Genomic DNA, 17,625 nt, shown 5'->3' on the forward strand with positions numbered 1-17,625 from the left:
TTTATATATATTCAAAAAATTACTTCACTCCATTAAATGGTATTTAAAAAAGAGTTATTTTCCCCATACCGGCAAAATAATCACCATTTTAAGATATTAAAAAAAAAAGTATTTATATATATTTTGAAAATTTGTAATAAAATATGTAACTTTGGTCATTTTTGGAGGATCAATCAAAGGTTATACATGTTTTACGAATACAAATGCATGCCACACTTTTCAGATTTACTATTATTCATCCAATTCACAATTAGACATCACCTTCTTTTAGTCAATTAGACACAGGCTCTCGAAAAAAGCGCATTAAAAAAGTTCAGGAGAAATGAATTTAACTGTTGAATGAAGTTCCTACTGCGCAGGCGCAGTAAGGAGCGCCGCCGGTCGCTCTCCGCTTGGCTGAAACCTTTACTCCATTAATGACTGTTTATTTTCCTCCTACGTGCAATCTTCAAACATTTTTTAAAAAATAAAACAAAAATATTTAGAGATATTTTTAAATTTTATAATAAAAATATATTGTTTTTTCTGAGTATCAATTCATGTTTCATGAATATTAACACATGCCACACATTTCAGGTGTTTTATTAATTATCCGTCTCACAATTATAAATTACTATCTTTTGGTTTATTACATAAAACCATTGAAAAAGTCCAAAAGGAATTAATTTAACTGTGTAGAATGAAGTTCCTACTGCGCATGCGCAGTAAGGAGCGCCGCCTGTCGCTGTCCGCGGTTCTGAAACCTTCACTCCATTAATGACTACAGGAAGTTATTTTCCTCCTGCATGCAATTAAAAAAAAACAGAATAAAAATAAAGCGAAAATATTTATAGATAATTAAAAAATAAAAAATAAAAAAATCTGAGGCTTCTGTCGTTTTTTCGGAGGATCAACCAGAGGTCATTCATGCTTTATGACACCAGCAGATATAAAAGCAGCTCGGCTCTCATTTCCGATCATTTACAGTGTGCTGTGGGAAAGTGAGCGGCCCACCAAGAGCGGAGATGCTGTCAATGATTAGTGCGGATGTGCTGGCACAGGGCAGGTAGAGGGAGAGGAAGAGAGGGAGGAAGAGGAGGCAGGCAGGCAGGAGGGAGGGAGGGAGGGAGGATGCTGCCAGCGGAAAATGGCTGCTGCAACCTCAAGCCTATCCTGATACACCGAAACGACATCAAGGTGGAGAGAGTAAGAGAGAGAGAGCGAGAGAGAGAGGAAGATTAGGAAAATGAGAGCAGATGGAGAGAGAATGTGAAGCGAGTCTGAGTGTTTCCTGAAAGGAGGAATAAAAAGAAGAGGGAGAGAGGAGAGCCTGGGGTGGGCTGCTGCAAGCGGCGGGCAACACCGAGCCATGGAGGGCGAGTAAGTCCTTATTTTTATTCCTTACATCCCTCATTTCCACAGGAACAAGCGGCAGCAGCATCCTGGGCTGTTGGCGGTCGGCGCTGTGCAGCTCAGCGAGCAGCCGAGAATAAAAAACACCATTACGTAGTCCTGGATCAACAGCATACACCCCACAGCCGATACATCCACGCCACTGTGGGACAAATGTGCGGCCACATTCATGCGGGAGCCGCCGCTCGTTCATTACACGCCAGAAAAAGGAGACACACACACACACACACACACACACACACACACACACACACACACACACACACACACACACACACACACACACACACACACAGTGAGAAAGAGCGCGTTTTAAAAGCCAAACCCGGAGCCATGCCACGGTTCTGATTCTGCTGCGCCTTGCTTTAAAAACAATCACGAAATCAGCCAGTGTGTAAAATGCATGAAGGGGAGAAAGGAGGAGGAAAAAAGAGGAGTTTAAGGGCCAGCATCGCGTCATTAAAGTGGGATGAAGGAGGGATGGAGGCGCTGTGATTTTTATCAACGTGTCTCGGGGTTTCATTATGATTTTTAAAGCCAAACTTTATGAATGAAATGTGATTTTTTCCCTCTCTCTCTCCCTCCCTCGCTCTCCCTTATTCTCACCCCTCCTCTCATTCTTCCCTTTTCTAATCGGCCCCCTCCCCCCATCTCTCTCGTTTCCTCTCTCCATCCTCTCACCCACTCGTTCTTCTCTTTTCATTTCTCCTTCGGATCCTTCTCTCGTTTCCACCTTTAGGCCCGACTCTTGTTGCTCTTACTGTTGTGCTTCTTGTGATTATCGCCGTTATTTCTGCTGCATGTCTGAAGGCGCAGTGCGAACACGAAGCCCAGTCCCATTCATAAAAACATATAACATAATATCGGGGTGTGTGTTAATGAGTCCGCGCAGCAGGGGCGGAATGGAGACAGAACAACTGCAACAATTTAAGAAAATAACAATCAAATAAAAACAAACGAGATGTGAGAATATGGAGGAAAAAAAATGATGAATTTCTGCCTGGATTTCATTCATATGTTGGGGGGGAAATGCGGCTCTGAATTATTCATCCGAATGGCGAGTGTGCTGCTCTTTTATTTATTTATTTTTGTCGCTTTGCAAGAATGCCTGGGCCTCTGATGTCGAATGGGTGCGTTCATTGATACGTCTCTATGTGGGAAACACTCATTCTTCCTCCCTCCTCCCAGTCCCGTCCTCCTCGGCGGACTCTCTGTCCGTTTGCTTCCACATTTCTCAGCCTGTTTGTTACAGATTATTGTGTTTTTTTTTAGTGGGTTGGGGGTAAAAATAACGCGTCAGAATGAGGAGAAAATGAACTTGGAGGCCCTTTAAAGCAACACAGACAGAAATCCAGCAGCTCTTTGTGTGAATGCTACCATGTTGCATCTTCATTCATACAGAAATCCCCATGGGTGCGTTTTTTATTGGTATTTATTCAACTGTTTCAGGATTTATTTGCACTGTAAAACGTGAGTGTTCAACAACAACATTTTAAAAAAATTTAATTGCAAGAAAAAATGTGAAATTTGTTAGTTTGATTTGGGAAAATAAAAAAAGCATCCAGTGAAGCACCCAGAAAGAATTACATGCTTTGGAAATAATTTGGTATATAAATGAATATTTTTAAATATACATAAAAAACATCTAAGAGCCCACTGCACTGAACTGCACTGAAAACCTCCTGGCTTTTCCACCAAATACTGATTTCTGAACTCTTTCTGAGTTAAAACACCAGAATTGTTGCTTCTAAATGAATGTGAACTTGATTTCTTTGCATTATTTGAGATCTGAAAGCGCTGCTTCTTTTCTGTCATTTTCTGCAAATGAATACAATATTTTTGTTTTGAATTTCGGAGAAATGTTTGTAGTTCATAGAATTAAAAAAAACAACGTTCATTTCACTCAGACATATACATATAAAGAGTAAAATCAGACAAAATGATAACCTTAAGTTTTCTCTTAATGTTCTCCAGAGCTGCATATATCGTATGTATGTTTTACTTGATTTCTTTAAAGGTGGACCAGTCCTGTAAAAAAATTTTAGTTGATTTTGGGTCCAATTTCTGTAAAAACTTGGACAAAACCAGCTTGTTTTCTGTGGATTCACATTATTAAAACATTTCTTCCTGTCTATATTTGATCTTGAGTTCATAAGCAGCTTTGTTTATAAATGCTGTTTCCTGAACGACGTTTTTAAGTTTAAATTACGCATTTCTGAGTGGAGTAAAGCACTTCAAACTCTAATCTGGTGAAACAAAGAAACTGACAGATTTTATTTTTTTTTAAAAATCATAAACAGCACTTATAGATCACTGCAAAAACACAAAATTTTATCAAGTATTTCTGTCTATTTCTAGTACAAATATGTTAGTTACTTGAAATTAGACTAAAAACTAACATTTAATAACTTTTCAGCAAGACATAGGAGCTTATTTTAAGTAAATAACTCTTAATATTGATGAAAAAGTTCTGGCAGATTATTCCACTTATAAAAATGAATTTTTCCCGAGTTATAAATGAAATAATCTGCCGAGAACCAGAACTTTTTCATCAGTATTAAACACCTATTCAGTTAAAATAATCTCCTGTTTCTTGCTTAAAAGTTACTTGTGAGTTAGTTTCATCTTATTTCATGTAACTAAGATATTTGCACTACAAAGTAAAATTACTTGGTAAGATTTTGTGTTTTTGCAGTGATTCAGCTTTAAGCTGCAGCTCAGTGCTGATTTTGTAAACATAAGAAATTAGGAAAATGTTTCGGTTGCTTTTAAAGGGAGAAATATATCAATTTAATTCTGTTTTTCATAAAACAGCTGGAAGTCATGAGGGAAAGACGTAAAAAAAAAAACAAAGAATCTGATTACAAAAGTCTGCATCTATAAAATAACACGTTGTTATAATCACAGTTTTTATTGTTGGTGGGATTCTGTCAGCATCCCAAATCCACAGTTAGTCTCACTAAAAACGACCCAAAATGTCTGATTCTTCAGGTGACGCCTCTGATTTTCTGGCCCGTTTAAATCTACTTGGTGACGTTTTGTTTTACAGTTGTGGTTCAAAGTTTGAGTTTGGTTTCATCAGAACCTTCTGGGAGATTTTACTCTGGACGTTTTCTGGTTCTGTCTTGTGGTTGGTGTAAAATGTAGGGAATAGCCAATTGTTTTAAATGTTTCTGTCGGTTCTTGGATTCCTCCACGCCCAGTTCCTGTTTCAGCTTTACATCGAGAAACTGGAGAAACAACCAATTTGGACGTTTCCAGAATTTGCTCCAATCTTCTGTGGAGAAATCTGAAATTTATTCAAAAAGGTGGAAAAAAAAAACAATATTAGCTTAAAACTTTACACTTAAACAGATTATTGCAGCATTTTCACGTTTTGTTACTGATTTGTTTGTTTTTCCGTAGAATTTTATTGGATAAATGTCACATTAGATCTGGAGAAATCATCTGTCTCATTTGTTTCATTTTTTCACCTTAAAAGCCTGAGCAGTGTAGACCTACATATATGTAGATCAAAAATAAAAAGTGTGAGAAAGAAGAGATAAATGTGACAAACTGTGTAACCAGAGCAGATTATCTGAAAATGAAAATATTCAATAAAGGAAATGTTCAGCTGTTAAAGAAATGAAATCTCTGGATCATAAAAAATAGTTGATGACTTCCAGAGGAGCAGGATGTACACTGAAAATAAGAGTTTTAGCACTTCCTGTCCAGCTTCCTGTTGGTGTTGAACATCTTGTTTATGGTTTCTGTCTTAAATTAAACACATGAAAGTGAAACTAACTACATACGGCTTAGTTGGCTGCTGGTCTCCATCTTAGTTTCTAGAGCTGAGATTGAAGATTTCCTGCAGAGCTGGTTGTTTCTTAATGCCCAAATTTGGTCATTTTTTTCTGTTTGGTTACTTCTTCCTGTCAGTGAATGTATTTCAGCTCGATCAAAACGTGTTTTTCTTCATTTAAAGTCATTTTGATTATCTTAAACAGCAGCTCCCAAATGTTTCCTCAAACAGCATCAGACAAGAAATACAAAATATGTAAAGACATTTTCTGAGCTACAAATGTTTAAATAAAAATTTAGCTTAAATTTCTGAAATTAAGCTAAAAAATTCAGTTTTATTCTTGTGAATTTAATTTTTTTGAAGCTCAAAAATGTCTTCAATTTTCTGAGATAAATCTCAAAACTTAAGGAGTTTTTTGGTAGAAATTTACTCTCCTTTCCTTCTTTTTGTTTTCTATCAAAAATAGGCCAAATATGCCTTTTGTTCTAATTGGTAGCATTAATATTTTGGCTGTTGCAAAATAACAACGCAAAGTAGTAACTAGAGTTGGGAATTTATGTTTAAAAAAAAAAAGTAGCGCTGACGTTAGCTTTAGCATCAAAACAAAACAAGTATCTAACCTAATAAAATATGAACTATATGTAATTTCAACATTTCTAAAACTGTTTTTAAGTGTTTATTACTGTCTAATCAGCGCTTTGTGCTCTGTTTCCCGCCAGTGTGCGTGTTCGTGCGGTGGTAATGACACGTGATGACTCCAGTGGCGGTTGGGTGCCCCTCGGAGGAGGCGGGCTCAGTCACGTGGTCATATGCAAGGGGCGGAGCCTCGACGGCAGGGGGCGCAGGGAGTACATCATCCGAGGAGAGCGCCTGCGCGACCGAGCAGTGAGTGTGTGCGTGTGTTACGGAGCCACGTCAAAGCAAGGGTGTCCAAGGTGTGGCCCGCGGCCCATTTGTAGCCCTCAGAGTGATTTTGGGTGGTCCCCAACTGCAATTCAAACTGAAACATATTTGGCCAACAGATGCAGGCGGAGAGTTTTAAAATGATTTTCTTGCAAAATTATTTATCTTTATAAAAGGTAAAACCACGTTTATCCAGAGACTTTTTCTAAAAAGCCAAATTTGCTGCACCTAAATCAGCTTTATTTATTTATTTTTCATTAAATTTGAGTAAAAATAGGAAGCATTTTGAAAGAAAGTGAACCAGATTCTGATATTATTATTGAAAATAAGTTATTCAATTGAGCTCAAAATAAACTGAAAGCTAGATGCCTTTTTTTATACAGTGAAAATGCAGAATCCACAATAGCAAATTAGACTCTTTGTAGAGAAACAAAAGGAGTAAATTTTTTAGCTTAATCTCAGAATTTTTATTTAAAAAAAAAAAAAGAAAAGAAAATTCTGATTTTAAATGTTGATTAAAAAAAAAATTATACTCAGAATATGTCCAAAAAATTTTCTGGAAGAATTTTCAAATTACTAAATTTCTGAAGTTTTAGGTGGAAATTATTATTATTATTATTATTATTATTATTATTATTATTATTATTATTATTATTATTATTATTATTATTATTATTATTATTATTATTATTATTAATTAAAATGGCCCTAATGCACAGTCATAAAAATCCATTTCAAGTTTTTTATGTACAATAAATTAAACACAACAAAATCTTGATACTTTATTTGCTTGATTTTACGTTGGGGTTTTTTGACCAATGACTCATTTTGAGTAACTAATTTTGGCTCAAAACGACAAAATATTTGGACTTTGAGACTGTAGTGACATTCAGAGGCAGGTAGAGGAGCCAAGAGTAGCACTACTTCAACATATTTTTACTGAAGTAAAAGTAAAAAGTAGAGTAAAAAGTATTTGGCAAATGACTGATCAAAACATCAGTAATTTAATATGAAAAAAACATGTAATTTGTGTGTTATGTGGTCAAAGGAAAACCATATCATTGCATTTATGTTAATCAAATGAAACCTCAGTGTTTCAGCTGTTTTGCCGTTTTCTTTCAATTGTTCCAGATTTGTGGTGTGTAGAAGCTGAATGCTGCTTCTCCTTGTTTGGTTCTGGTTCTGGGAATGCAGACCAGAACCAGAACCAGAAGACCTGAGAGGTCTGGAAGGTTACTATGACAACAGCAGCAGATCTTTTATGTATTGTGGTGCTAAACCGATCAGTGATTTATAAACTAGCAGCAGTATTTTAAACTCTATTCTCTGAGCTACAGGAAACCAGTTTGAGACTTTAGAACTGGATGATGTGCTCCAACTTCCTGGTTTTAGTCAGAACACCAGCAGCAGCGTTCTGGATCAGCTGCAGCTTAGGCAGATCTATAAAAACACTGTTGCAGTAATCGAAGCGACTAAAGATAAACTCATGGATGAGTTTCTCTAACGCTGAAAAGTTAGTCCTCTAATCCTGGAAATGTTCTTGAGGTGAAAGAAGGCCGACTTTATAACTGTCTTTATGTGGCTCTCAAGGTTCAGAGTCCATCACTGCACCTACATTTCAGCCTGATCTCTAGTTTCAAGACATAATAACCAAAGCCACATGCTTCGCCATTAGCGTAAGGTAATTACTCGTACAGGGTGGATTTAGGACAACTACAGGAGAAAGTTGGGACCAACATGGAAGCTAAACTGGAATCAATTTGTAGCTAAGACCTCCATACAGTTTGAAGGACTTGGATTCAGGCAACCAAATGGGTCCCAAACACCCAACCTGTTGTGAATTCAAGCCCATTTAGTATCCATCCATTCTGAATAAAATAAAATTCTTAAAGTGGCAATATCATGTAAAATCAACTGTTTTTTTTATATTTACCTCATGTTATAATGTTATTCCATCATTAAAACACACCTGGAGTGCTGCCTTGATTCTTTCATGCATGTTTGAAAAAATCTTTTAATCTCCATGGCAACCATTCAGCTGCGGAAAATGCTTGGGTGAACCTAGCCCCGCCTTCGAGGCGCAGCTTCTCCCCCATTCAGCTCCTTCAAACTAGCCAGCAACAATTAGCAAACACCTGTTGGAACTGGGAATCTGCTGATTTCATTATAGGAGCTTCTTCTCATTAGAACACTGAGAAATAAAAGTTAAAGGGTTAATAGAGGAGCCGTGTTGTGATGTGATGACTTCCAGGAGACGGAGTTTCAGAAAGAGAAGGAGTTTTTAAAGAGACAGAGGTCCAACATCATGGCGTTAAATCAGGTAGTCAATTTTTTAAGCCATATTGATATATGCAGCATTTTTTAACAACTTAAGTTGTTACTCCTCTCGAGTTAAATCAAAGCTTAACGCAGTTCTTGGTTTTCAACAGCCATTTATTGTGTACACGTCTTTCAAAGTCCCCAAAAAATGCCGTCAGAACTACAAAAAAGGTAACACAAACCTAAAAACCTGAATCAGTTCACAATAAATGGCATATTTACATAAATAAAAGATACAAATAAACAAAACTGTACCTCATTAGCCGCATTGACTCCAGAGGAATAAAGCTTAATTTCTTACAGCTTCTTCAGCTTGAATGCCCATGTGTCTCTAAGTGCGCCAGCCAATGCTTCCCTGGGCAACACACAGTCCGTGGAACAAAACAAAAGTTCCCCCTCCACATTTGAATGTACACTTAACATAAATTCAATAAAATTACCTCACATTTAAACTTAACGTTTTACATTAAATAAAATCTAACTACTGCCACCTTAAACCAAACAACAACAAAAAACAAAAAATAAACCAGATGCAGTTGTTTTGACAGCAGATACATAAGTTAACATAGTTACTTGATTTTGTTATGAAATTGCGTTATGTCTGGAAAAATTGTAACACTTCCCCTTTAAATAGTTATTTGGTGGAGGAATCAATGTTGATGGTAGGAACGGAGTGAAATCGACTCCATTCCTATAAAACGGTTTGTTTTTGGTAGATTTGTGTTTGACTGAAAGAATCCACTTGGATACTTTATCTGTCTGTTGTGAAACAATTTAGTTTTTTAACCGATTATTTTTACATGCATATTTTTTATTTAAATAAAGAAAAACGTGACAAAAGAAAGGGGGTAGGATTAAATAGGTTTACTCTTCTGCCTACATCCTTTGCAAACAGTTATATGAATATTTATCACAATATTTGAATTGTGAATGTGAAAATGTTTGATATAAATAAACTAAAACTAACTACATTCACATCTTCTGTTTATAATTTGTTCAAAACCTCTTATGAATCACATGCAGAACCCACTTATGCACGCTGAGCTCAATCTGACCTCTGACCCTTGCTGTCTGCAGCCAGTGCTGGAGTGCGCGGTCCAGAGGGGGCTGGTGTACAACAAGGTGAATCCCATCTTCCATCACTGGAGAGTCGAGGATCGGAAGTTCGGCCTTACGTTCCAGAGTCCTGCCGACGCCATCTCCTTTGAAAAAGGGCTGCAGACCGTCTTAGACAAACTCGACAGAGGTACACCTGCACAGACACCAACGTCTTCATTGTTTTAATTTTGAACAATCCTTCCAGCTTCTTCTTTTCGTCCAGGCTCTGACTCGCCATCGTCGTCCACGCCAGAAGAGGTGGACACTGAAGACGACGGTCAAGCTGTGAGTTTTTTGGTTCGCTGATTGTTTTGCAGTATCCGACAGTAACACAGTATATTTACTTGACTGCTGTATTTAAGTAAATGTTTTGAGTATATCTATTTTACTTGAGTGTTTATATTTTTGGAGTACTAAGACTTTGAACAGCAAATCAGAGCCATGCTGAGAAAATGAAAAAAATAAATAAAATAACAAGAATAAGGTGACTTTATTCTAAAAATAAAGTGACTGTAATTCTTGAACTATTATTTCTTTATTCTCATAATTTTATTACTTTATTGTCATAATATGATTTTATTATCATATTGTTTTGACTTTATTGCCGTGTTTTTATTACTTTATTCTCATAATATTACGATTTTATTCTCATATTATTTCAACATTATTCTCATAATTTTATGACTTTATTGTCATAATATTATTTTATCTTCATATTATTTTGACTTTATTCCCGTTATTTAATCTTATTTTTCTTAGCATGGCCCTAATACTCAGTTTCATTTGGGGGCGGGAAGAGGGGCATTATGAATAGCAAAGAAAAAAATGAAATCAATTCTTTTTTAAAAATTGCATTTTTATGTGTTGTAGACGTTTTGTAGTAGAATGCATCAATATGTCAATACATCACCATGTGACTATTTCAGGAAGTTACAAGATTCTGTTCAGAAAATAACACAGTGATGTTAATTTGAAAATATAATACTAATTATATTTTCACTGATATTAGAAAATATACTTTGCATGCCTAAATATTTTTTAAAAGTAAATATGAATCTCAATATTTACGGTACTTACTACGTTTTGGTAAGTAAGTACCGCGCATGCGCGTGACGCCCAAACTCTGCCAGTCCCATACAGGAAGCGAGTCGTCGTCAAACAGCAGAAAGGAGATGCTTCCCAAGCCGATCACCATAGTGACAAGCGAGTCCTCCTCCACCTGCTTCGTGCGGCCCGAAGAGTTCAGCTTTGGACCCAGCCATGCCGTCACCACTCACACACCTGCTCAGGTAGATCAAAGACAAACTTTCTTCTTCACAACCACGTCTTGGCTCGTTCCTCTGCTGCAAATGTACGCAAAACTCTGTGGCTATTCCGCTAATGTCGAAAAAACACAATTTCGCAATAAATAAGAAAAGCGATTAAAATCACACGTAAATAGGTTTCTTCTTCTTCTTCATCATCTTTTCTATTATGGCGGATCATAAGAAACTAGAATGTGTGCAGTCAACTGTTGATCACGTGACTTGCATGATGCGACGCGAAAAATGTTTCTCTTGCAGTTTTGCGAAACAGTCTGAAGCCGACACAGCAGAAAAAGCTACCTCAGCTTTTTTTTTTTTTAATTGGCGTTTCCATTAAGCAGATTTAGTTTTCGTAATTTCAATTTTATGGTCGACGGAAACACAGCTAACAACTACAGTTGGAGAAAAAATATAGAAACAAACAACAAATAAAGAACGATGAAGTTCTTGTACTCATCCAGAAATCCACCTCTGGATGTTGCTGTAAACATGCCAAGCCAATAGGGGGCAGTGTTGTGCAAAATTTAAATAAAATTGTTTCAAAACGGCAACAACTTCCTGTTAGGAAATAAACATGGCGACACTTCAGGGCGTTCATTTGTGTGGACAGATTTATATTTTGAGTTACCTTTAACAGGATATTAGAATATAGAGTTAATAAAACACAATTTGATGCTGATTGGGAATCATGTAAAAAAATGTATGGATATTTTGGGGTATTATTGGTTGCATGATCTCAATATATTTATGTTTATGTACGTAAACATAAATATCTCCATTTTGGTTAGTTTTTGTCAATAATAATTTTTTTGTGTTTGAATGGCCAAAACACATAAAAGTTTATTCATTTTCCTAGATTATGTGTGGACTAGGCCTAAAGGAAAGTCTCTCTTCCTGGAAGCAGAGCATCAAAACATGAGGGATGACTCAAGACTTTTGCACCAAACTCCATCAGGACATTGTGTCCTACAGACCAGGATCAGAAACCGATGCCTCAGAGGGACATCTCAGGCAGTTTTGAGTTTCCTCAGATGGAAGCCTTCTACATCCAGAGCTGCAGTACATCGTGTTCCTGACTCACTGTGTAACCCTACACCGTCTGCACTACACCGACTCCCTGTAGCTCAGAGAATAGACTTTAAAATACGGATGTTAGTTTATAAATCACTGAACGGCTTAAAGATCTGCTGATGTTGTATCAACATTCCAGACCACTCAGGTCTTCTGGTTCTGGTTCTGCTCTGCATCCCCAGAACCAAACGAGGAGAAGCAGCATTCAGCTTCTATGCACGACAAACCTGGAACAAACTTCCAGAAAACTGCAAAACAGCCGAAACACTGAGTTTCTTTAAATCAAAGCTAAAACCCCACCAGTCTAGAGTTGATTTGATTGGTAGGAAATGGAAGATTAGGTGTGTTTTCATTGAACACATAATTCTGCAAATTGGAATTTTGAAAATAATTTTTCAAAAAAAACAAATTTCTTTGACAAAGAGTTAGGATGAGATGTTTTTTTTTTGGCTGTTTTTAAATTTGTGTATTTTGCAAAACTGCGATGGAAAACAGTCACTTTGCATCACATGATCAACAACCGGATGCTACCACTGGTGGAAAAGACAAAGAAGACAACAGGAAGTGGTAGATATGAGGGAAACCACAATCACACTGCATAATTAAAGCACTTATAAAACATCTAAAAGACACAAGGTAGCTGAGAGAATTTAATATTTTTACATATGCATTTATTTTTGTTAAATAAGGGTGTTGAAGATATATAATTAGTTACATTTGTGGCTGGACCTCAGTTCAGTTTATGGTGTTAATAGACAGAGATAATAAGCTACCAATAAAACGCTACAGAAGAAGAAGGAAGTGGAAGAAAGAGGAGGAGGAGGAGGATGGCGGCGCTACGTGTTTTTAGTGACTTATTGCATGAATAAACTTATGCAGTGTGATTTAAATTACAAATTTTTATTTAATGGAATTGTGTTAGCGGAAGTGATCAATGTGTTTGATGCGTCTTTGCGTGATAATTTGGCAAAATGTAATATTTATTGTTTCTTGATTTGCTGCTGGTGCAAAGCACTTTGAACAAATAAACTTGACTCCACAGATCCACACCAGGCCGGGACAGCACCAGCTCTCTCAAATGACCACCGTGTTGAACCCGCCGCCGCCTCCGCCGCCGCCTCCTGCTCCACCCACTCCTCCTGTGGGGCCCCCGGCCTCGTCCCCTCTCTCCCCGCTGTCGCCCACCATTTCGCTGCTGGAGGAAGGAGATCTGCGCAGCGTGGACCCTTGCAAGGACCTGTGGGGTTCTCGGGGTTACGAGGATTACAGACGCGCCGGTGCGACCAGGACTATGGTTGGGGGCCTGACGGGCGGCGTGGTGGTCGGCAGCGGCGGGAGTCTGCAGGACAAGTCGGAGCTGTGCGTGGTTCGCTTCGAGAAGGAGCTGGCGGGCGTGGGGCCGGCCGGCTGCGAGGTCACCGTGAGCCTGGACAGCAAAGCCTCCCAGCGCCTGTCCTCGTCGTCCCCCACCTGCATGTCCATGCCCAACGCCGTGTCCGGAGTGTCCTCAGGTGCCGGCTCGCCGCAGGAGCCCGGCAAAGGATCGCCGTCCCCCTGCTGCATCCACGCCTCCCGGACTCGTAAGCGAGGCGGGGCCGGCGGCAGCGACCCGGGCGCCATCTCGCCCGACGACGACAGCCCGTGCCCCCAGGCGTCGTCGTCGTGCTCGTCTCGCTGCGTCTACTGCCGCTCGGTGTTCAGCGCCTCGGAGAACGGGCGGGGCCGCTGCAGGGACGCCCCCGACCCGGCGCTGCACTGCCTCCGCCAGTGGACCTGCGTGTGGTGCGCGGAGAGCCTGCTGTACCACTGCATGTCGGACTCGGAAGGGGAGTTCTGGGAGCCCTGTTCGTGCGATGACTCAATGGGGGGCCACCCACACCCGCTCTGCTGCGCCCGCTGGTTGGCCCTGCTGGCCCTGTCGCTCTTCGTGCCCTGCATGTGCTGCTACCTGCCTCTGCGCGCCTGCCTGCGATGCGGGGAGAGGTGCGGCTGCTGCGGGGGGAAGCACAAAGCGGTCCGATGAGGCCAGGCTGAGGGGCGGGAGGGCTTCTCTGGACCGGGTGGAACCAAGCACCTGACGGCGGTCCTCCAAAGCCCCGCAGCTTTCCACTGATTTCAGCTCTTTCTCTTTTCAGCCGGGGGCCTTCCTCGACGGTCCAGGTGCTCTGCACTCTGACTGGGCTCTCTGGGAGTCATCTGGAGCCTTCGTAGTGGATTCACTGGGGGAGCGCACTGCAAAAACACCAAATCTCCCCAAGTGTGTTTTTTTGTTGTTGTCTGGTTTCTACTGCAAATATCTTAGTACACTTAGTTGGTTTTTCTACTTGTATTACTGCAAAATACAACCCAGGTGCTTAAAAAAAAAACACCCAGCCATTTTTTGGAGTCTGGAAAATGAATCCTTTCAAAAACCTCTATTTGACGGGTGTTACCTAGCAACCCCAGCCCATCACCTAGCAACGCAACTCGAGCAGGAATGGTGAGCTGTTGAATGGGTTGCTGGAAAACAAATGTTTTGTTGCTGACGTGCTATTCAGAAACCACTTGCCACATTCCTGTTGGTTGTGTAGGAGGCCCTACGTCTGCTTTTCAAAGATGTTTGTACGGTCACATAATTTCAGCTATTTTTACGTGCGATAGTAAAAGTTGATTTAGTGGGTGTGGCCAGCAGCAGCTTGCTTGGATTTAAAGTGACAGAGTCCATAAAACAACTCATTCTGAGCAGAAGAACTCACCAGACTAAAATCACATTATCTAAGAATTATTTTGTGGAAAAAATATAATGAACATGATTTATAAAGTTCATACCCCAAAGCATAAAAGTTCAACTTTAAAATAAGACAAAACTAACTTACAAGTAACGTTTCAGCATGATATTAGGTCTGCAGCTAACAATTATTTTAGTAATCGATTATTCTAACAGTTAATCGGGTTATAAAAACATTGACCAAGCCAAAAAGGCTTATTGTGTTTATTTAGACGTCAATGTCAAAAACATTCTTAAAAATATATTTCATGTGCTTTTAGTAAAGGCATTTCAGATTTCATGAATGTCAAATTACTTTTAAAAAAATGAAATAATAATCCAGGAGTTCAAATCTTTTTAAAAACAATGAAATTGCCCTTTAAAACACTTTTTAAGCTGCTAATCTTTTATATTTTCCAGCATCATTAGCCGCCAGCAGCCACATATACATAGCGCTAACACTCTCCGCTAACTAAACATGCAGTTACTCCAAACCTGCAACTAATCATCAGCTTAGTAAACATTTATTCTCGATTAATCAAATAATCATATAAAACAGTTGGTACATTCTGCAGATTTTTTATTTAACCACTTAAAGTTATTTTATACAATATTAGACATACATAAAATGCCAATAAACAAATGATTGTAGGGCTGATTTGTTTATTATTGTTACTGTTTTATTAACAGACTGCTAATTGAATAGCAAAAACTACTACTAATAAATTTGACAGCACTTGAATCAGTTGAAACTAAAACTTGAGAAGTTCTGAGAAGAACATCTTTACAGACAGAAGATTTTTTATCTTCAATGCAAAATGTATATATTTTGTGTACAGGTTTGGCTTAATTACCTCTCTGAGTGTGTTGCTCTTTCAGCGAACGGCATGTTTTAGAGTCTGTATACTCAAGTTAACAATTAATCAATTACTAAATTAGTTAATGATTAATCTATTCATTACGATTAATCCAATTATTCATTTCAGCTCTACAGTGTATAGGAGCTTGCTTTAAGACAATAAATCCTTAATATTGATGAAAATATACTAGTTCAACTGGCAGATGTTTACACTTATAATAAAGAAATTTTTCCTGTTAAGTAAAATAATATACCTGTGGAAATAGTACTTTTTTAAAATCAATATTAAGGAATTATTGACTTAAAACAAGCTCATATATCTTGCTGAAAAGCTACTTGTGAGAGTTTTGTCTTATTTCAAGCGTATTAAGATGTTTGCACTAGAAACTAAAAAATACTTGGTAAGATTTTGTGTTTTTTGCAGTGTGGCTGATTTAGCTGTCAGCTTGTCAATGACGTTAGCAAAGAAGCAAAGGAGGAGAGTTTGCAGAGGCAACAATGGTGTGTACACTGTTTCAAATGTCCGTTTGTTTTGGTTTTTTATTTAGAAAGAAAATCTTTAAAAAAAACAACAACAAAAGATGTTTATATATATGATTGTTATAATTTTAATTGGTATATTTTATTAAATGTAAAACACATCGACGGAATCCCCCAAAACACACACACACACCAAACACACCACATATTCACAGTGCTTTTGGGGAAATTATTTGTTTCATGTTGAACAGACGTCACCCTTTACCTCTAATTTTACCTCAGATGTTTCTCAAGCCTGGGTTAGAGATAAAAACAAACGGGGGGGTTCAGAACGAGAAAGCACAAACGTGTGCAGTCTTCATCGAACATCTGAGACCACGAGCTTCGTCTTCTAGTTGAAGAGTAAAATGCAGACAATTATTGTTGAGGGACGCTGCAATGACAAATACAAAGACTTATAAATCATATTCTGGTTCATAATAGTTCTTAGTGCGCTGAATTTTGTTTCAACAGAGCCGGTCCAAAGTTTTCTGGGGCCTTAAAGTGAACTTTTAGGGGGCCCACTTCCTGTTAAGCCCACCAGCTACTACTGATTGTTTCAATCGGGGCTGTTTCCAGCTTGGGGGTTTAGTTTAGTTCATCAGAGATGCTTCACTAAAATTCTGCAATTTATTACAGTTAAAATTACACATCATGATGTGACTTAAACTAATTAAAAAATATAAGAAAAAAGAAAAAAGTAATCTATAAGTCAAAAAATATTTTTTGTGAATTTGAATAAACAGATCTGCAGTCATTAAACTTCTTTTCAAAAATTAACTAATCAATGAAAAAAAACACCAGCCAAAGTTAATCTTTGCAGTTTATTCTTATATATATATGTAAAAGATTTTAGTTAAAATTTTCCTGAGATGAGGATGAACAGGTAGATTTGGGGCCCCCTGGTGGTTAGGAGGCTTTAGTTCACCTATAACAAGAAACCTGATTTCAATACATATTTGGAAGCATTTTTAAAAACATTAAAAATAACTAACTTTGGCCTATTTGAAAAGTGATCATGTTTAACTATTAGTTAATTGCAAATGGGGTATTTTTGGAACTATAAGTCGCATTTATGAGGGAAACTTACCTGAGCACAAAACATTCTAAAAATATGTTTTGACCCAGTAGTTTGTACACAAACACGAATCCATTGTTGATTAGTCTCTGTGGAATAATTTCTAACTTTCTGTCATCCAGAACTTGGTTTTCATTAGCAGTAAGCTCCAAACACGCTGCTTGAAATCTATCACTCCGTCAGTGATTAATCAATATCAGAGTTTAAATATTGAAATAAATTAACTTTGACTATGTTCTAATTAAACAGTACTGTAATAAAACCTTCTAGAGAATTTTGTTTAGATTTACAACTAGTAAACTCACCAAGTGGTAAATAAAAGTAAATTGTAGCAGTTAAATAATTTAACAATTCATAAATTGCTATTATGTTGAAAAAAGGGATTTCTAGATAAATGTTCAGGTTGTGAGCTGAAGTATTTTTGTGGGCCCCCAGATTGTTTTTGTGGTCCTAAGGAGCGGCTCAGTTTGCTTATGTTTTGGGCCGGCTCTGTTTTTTAAGTAGTAAACACTTATTTGCCTCCATTTCACCATTAAGTTTTGATATGAATCATAA

At 38.0% G+C, this 17,625-nt stretch overlaps 1 protein-coding gene across 2 annotated transcripts; it reads left to right on the forward strand.

The window, feature by feature from the left end:
- Positions 1-1,225: 1,225 nt before the first annotated feature.
- spred3 (sprouty related EVH1 domain containing 3) lies at positions 1,226-16,609 on the forward strand. Of its 2 annotated transcripts, XM_008426461.3 has the most exons (6): positions 1,226-1,359; positions 5,893-6,058; positions 9,473-9,641; positions 9,717-9,778; positions 10,624-10,782; positions 12,911-16,609. In XM_008426461.3, the coding sequence occupies exons 1-6, from the start codon at positions 1,349-1,351 to the stop codon at positions 13,889-13,891; spliced, it is 1,548 nt and encodes a 515-aa protein (XP_008424683.2). In that variant the 5' UTR covers positions 1,226-1,348; the 3' UTR covers positions 13,892-16,609. The 2 variants fall into 2 exon arrangements, with proteins under 2 accessions (XP_008424683.2, XP_081470394.1); XM_081614268.1 differs by lacking the exon at positions 1,226-1,359 and having other exon boundaries at positions 5,899-6,108.
- Positions 16,610-17,625: the final 1,016 nt, after the last annotated feature.

This window comes from Poecilia reticulata, chromosome 13 (genome assembly GCF_904066995.2).
Source record: "Poecilia reticulata chromosome 13, P_reticulata-male-v2, whole genome shotgun sequence".
Classification (NCBI taxonomy): domain Eukaryota; kingdom Metazoa; phylum Chordata; class Actinopteri; order Cyprinodontiformes; family Poeciliidae; genus Poecilia; species Poecilia reticulata.